General features: G+C 53.4%; 1 protein-coding gene across 1 annotated transcript; it reads left to right on the top strand.

Moving 5' to 3' along the window:
• The first annotated feature begins 404 nt into the window (after positions 1-404).
• LOC136356624 (uncharacterized) lies at positions 405-2,266 on the top strand. The gene is made up of 2 exons (XM_066310872.1): positions 405-485; positions 653-2,266. The coding sequence occupies exons 1-2, from the start codon at positions 405-407 to the stop codon at positions 2,264-2,266; spliced, it is 1,695 nt and encodes a 564-aa protein (XP_066166969.1).
• Positions 2,267-2,693: the final 427 nt, after the last annotated feature.

Genomic DNA, 2,693 nt, shown 5'->3' with positions numbered 1-2,693 from the left:
TCTGAACGACGATCTCGCACGGTGGACAGAACGGTTACGGGAATCAGTGACCAACCTCAGCAACGCGTTCGAAGAGGCCGCTGCTGCAGCGCACCCGGAACAGCCACCAACTGGCGGTGCTAATGGCGAAAACCCTGAACAGCGGGAATCGCCTCATCGAGCCATCCCTCCACCTCGCGGCACCAGCGATCTCCGCGATCACCTGAATGGCCGCCGAGAGGCGCGACGCGCACGAGACAACGAGAACCATTCCCGACATCGCGTCTCTTCACGGCGTCATGATAACGAAGAACGAGGAGGCCGTTCGAGCGAAGACCGAGACTGTGATAACCGCCACCACCACCACGATCACGACGATCGCGAACGGCGGGCGCTAGGCGATACTGGTCGAGGACGCCGCCATAATGACGACGACGATGGAGATCGGCGTCGAGACAACAATGGGAGACGACGACAGGATTCTTGAGAACCCGGCCGACGTCCTCGTAATCATACACCGCAACCAAGCGACCCATCACCATCGTCGTCATCTTCCTCATCCTCATCATCAGATAGACATCCACGAAGGACGTACGATCGCCGACAACCCACCACCCCCAGCGCTGGGTGTAGAGCTTTCGGTTGTTCGCTACGTGATGTCCGATGGCCTAAGAGATTCCGACCAGGAGCAATAGAGAAGTACGATGGGAGTACCGACCCAGAAGAATTCCTCCAGGTTTACTCCACGGTACTCTACGCTGCCGGAGCGGACGACAACGTGTTGGTGAATTATTTGCCAACTGCATTGAAAGGCTCTGCGCGTTCATGGCTGATGCATCTCCCGCCCTACTCGATTTCTTCGTGGGCAGACCTATGGCAGCAGTTCGTTGCCAACTTCCAAGGAACTTACAAGCGCCATACGATCGAAGACGACCTATATGCGTTGACACAAAACCCGGGTGAATCCTTGAAGGATTATGTTCAACGCTTTAATGAGTGCAGAAATACAATCCCCGAAATCACCGACGCTTCTGTAATCTGCGCCTTCAAGTCCGGTGTCAGAGATCGCTATACTACCCAGGAGTTGGCAACGAGGTGTGTCACGACTACTCGGAGATTATTCGAAATTGTCGATCGATGTGCTCACGCGGACGACGCACTGAGACGCAAGAACGACAAACCAAAGACCGGAGGAGAGAAGAAACCAGCCAAGGACGCACCTGAGTCAAGCAAGAAGAAAAATCGCAAGAGTGGGAAAAGGAAAGCTCAAGCGGAAGTTCTCGCAACAGAATACGCGGACCCTCCCAAGCGCCCAGACCCACAAAGCAGCGACACGAAGAAAACATGGTGCCCTATACACAAGTCGGACAGACACTCTCTAGAAGATTGCCTCATCTTCAAAAAGTCGCTCGCAAAACACATGGCATTGGAAAAAGGCAAGCGAGTACGTGTGGCCGAGAAGGACGCTAAGGCGGCTACTCAGGAATCGGACTCAGCATACCCAGACTCTGATCTCCATGTCTCGCACATCTTCGGAGGTTCCACAGCATACTCCTCAAAGCGAGAATACAAGAAAGTGGAACGTGAAGTCTGTTCAACATGGCAGGGAGCTGCGCCCAAGATAAAGTGGTCTGAGCAGAAGATAGAATTCTCAGAAGAGGACCACCCCAAGACTGCTGTCATCCCAGGGCGATATCCGATCGTGGTCGAACCCACTATTCGGAATATCAAGGTCGCGCGAGTTCTGATCGACGGCGGCAGCTCAATCAACCTTCTCTTCGCTAGCACTTTGGACGCGATGGGGATCCCACGAAGCGAGTTGACACCCACCGATCAACCTTTCCATGGAATCACTCCTCAGTCATCGTCCAAACCATTGGGCAAAATTACGTTGCCTATGACTTTTGGCCAAGCAAATAACTTCCGAACGGAGCAGATCACCTTTGATGTCGCTGAATTCGATACAGCATACAATGCTATCATTGGGAGAATTGCACTTGCGAAGTTCATGGCCGCATCTCACTACGCGTATCAAGTGCTCAAGATGCCGGGACCGAAGGGAACAATCACTATTCAAGGGAATGCTAAGCTGGCAGTGCAATGCGACAAGCGGAGCCTCGACATGGTCGAGCACACGCCCAGCCCACCCACCACAGCTGAGCCACCCAAGAAAGTGAGCAAAACAAACAAGACGGCGAAACCGGACGGTGCAATCAAAATCGTTCCACTCTCCAGTGCCAACCCTGACAAGACCGTCAAGATCGGGGCATCACTAGGCGAGAAATAGGAACTCGCGATCATCACCTTCCTCCGCGACAATGCTGATGTGTTCGCTTGGCAGCCGTCCGACATGCTGGGGGTATCCAGGGAGGTGATTGAGCACAAACTCATGGTGCGACCGGACGCCAAGCCAGTAAAGCAAAAACTGCGTGAGATTTGCACCAGATCGAAAACAAGCCATACGAGAAGAACTCGACAAGCTTCTCAAAGCTGGTTTTATCAGAGAGGTACTCCATCCAGAGTGGCTAGCCAACCCAGTCATGGTGCGGAAGGTCAACGGGAAATGGAGAATGTGTGTCTATTTTACCGACCTCAACAAGGCGTGTCCCAAGAATCACTTCCCTCTTCCTCGAATAGACCAACTGGTGGACTGAACAGCCGGTTGTGAGTTGCTGAGCTTTCTCGACGCTTACTCCGGCTACCACCAAATCAGC

The sequence above is a fragment of the Oryza sativa genome, chromosome 5 (assembly GCF_034140825.1).
Source record: "Oryza sativa Japonica Group chromosome 5, ASM3414082v1".
Classification (NCBI taxonomy): domain Eukaryota; kingdom Viridiplantae; phylum Streptophyta; class Magnoliopsida; order Poales; family Poaceae; genus Oryza; species Oryza sativa.
This window is presented reverse-complemented; position numbering and strand designations above follow the sequence as displayed.

What these genes read in the sequence shown, in the direction of transcription:
- LOC136356624 (XM_066310872.1), top strand. Translation starts at nt 405, where the DNA reads ATGACGACGACGATGGAGATCGGCGTCGAGACAACAATGGGAGACGAC. An exon ending in AGAACCCGGCCGACGTCCTC is followed by an intron (nt 486 to 652) that starts GTAATCATACAC and finishes CGATGGCCTAAG; the next exon opens with AGATTCCGACCAGGAGCAAT.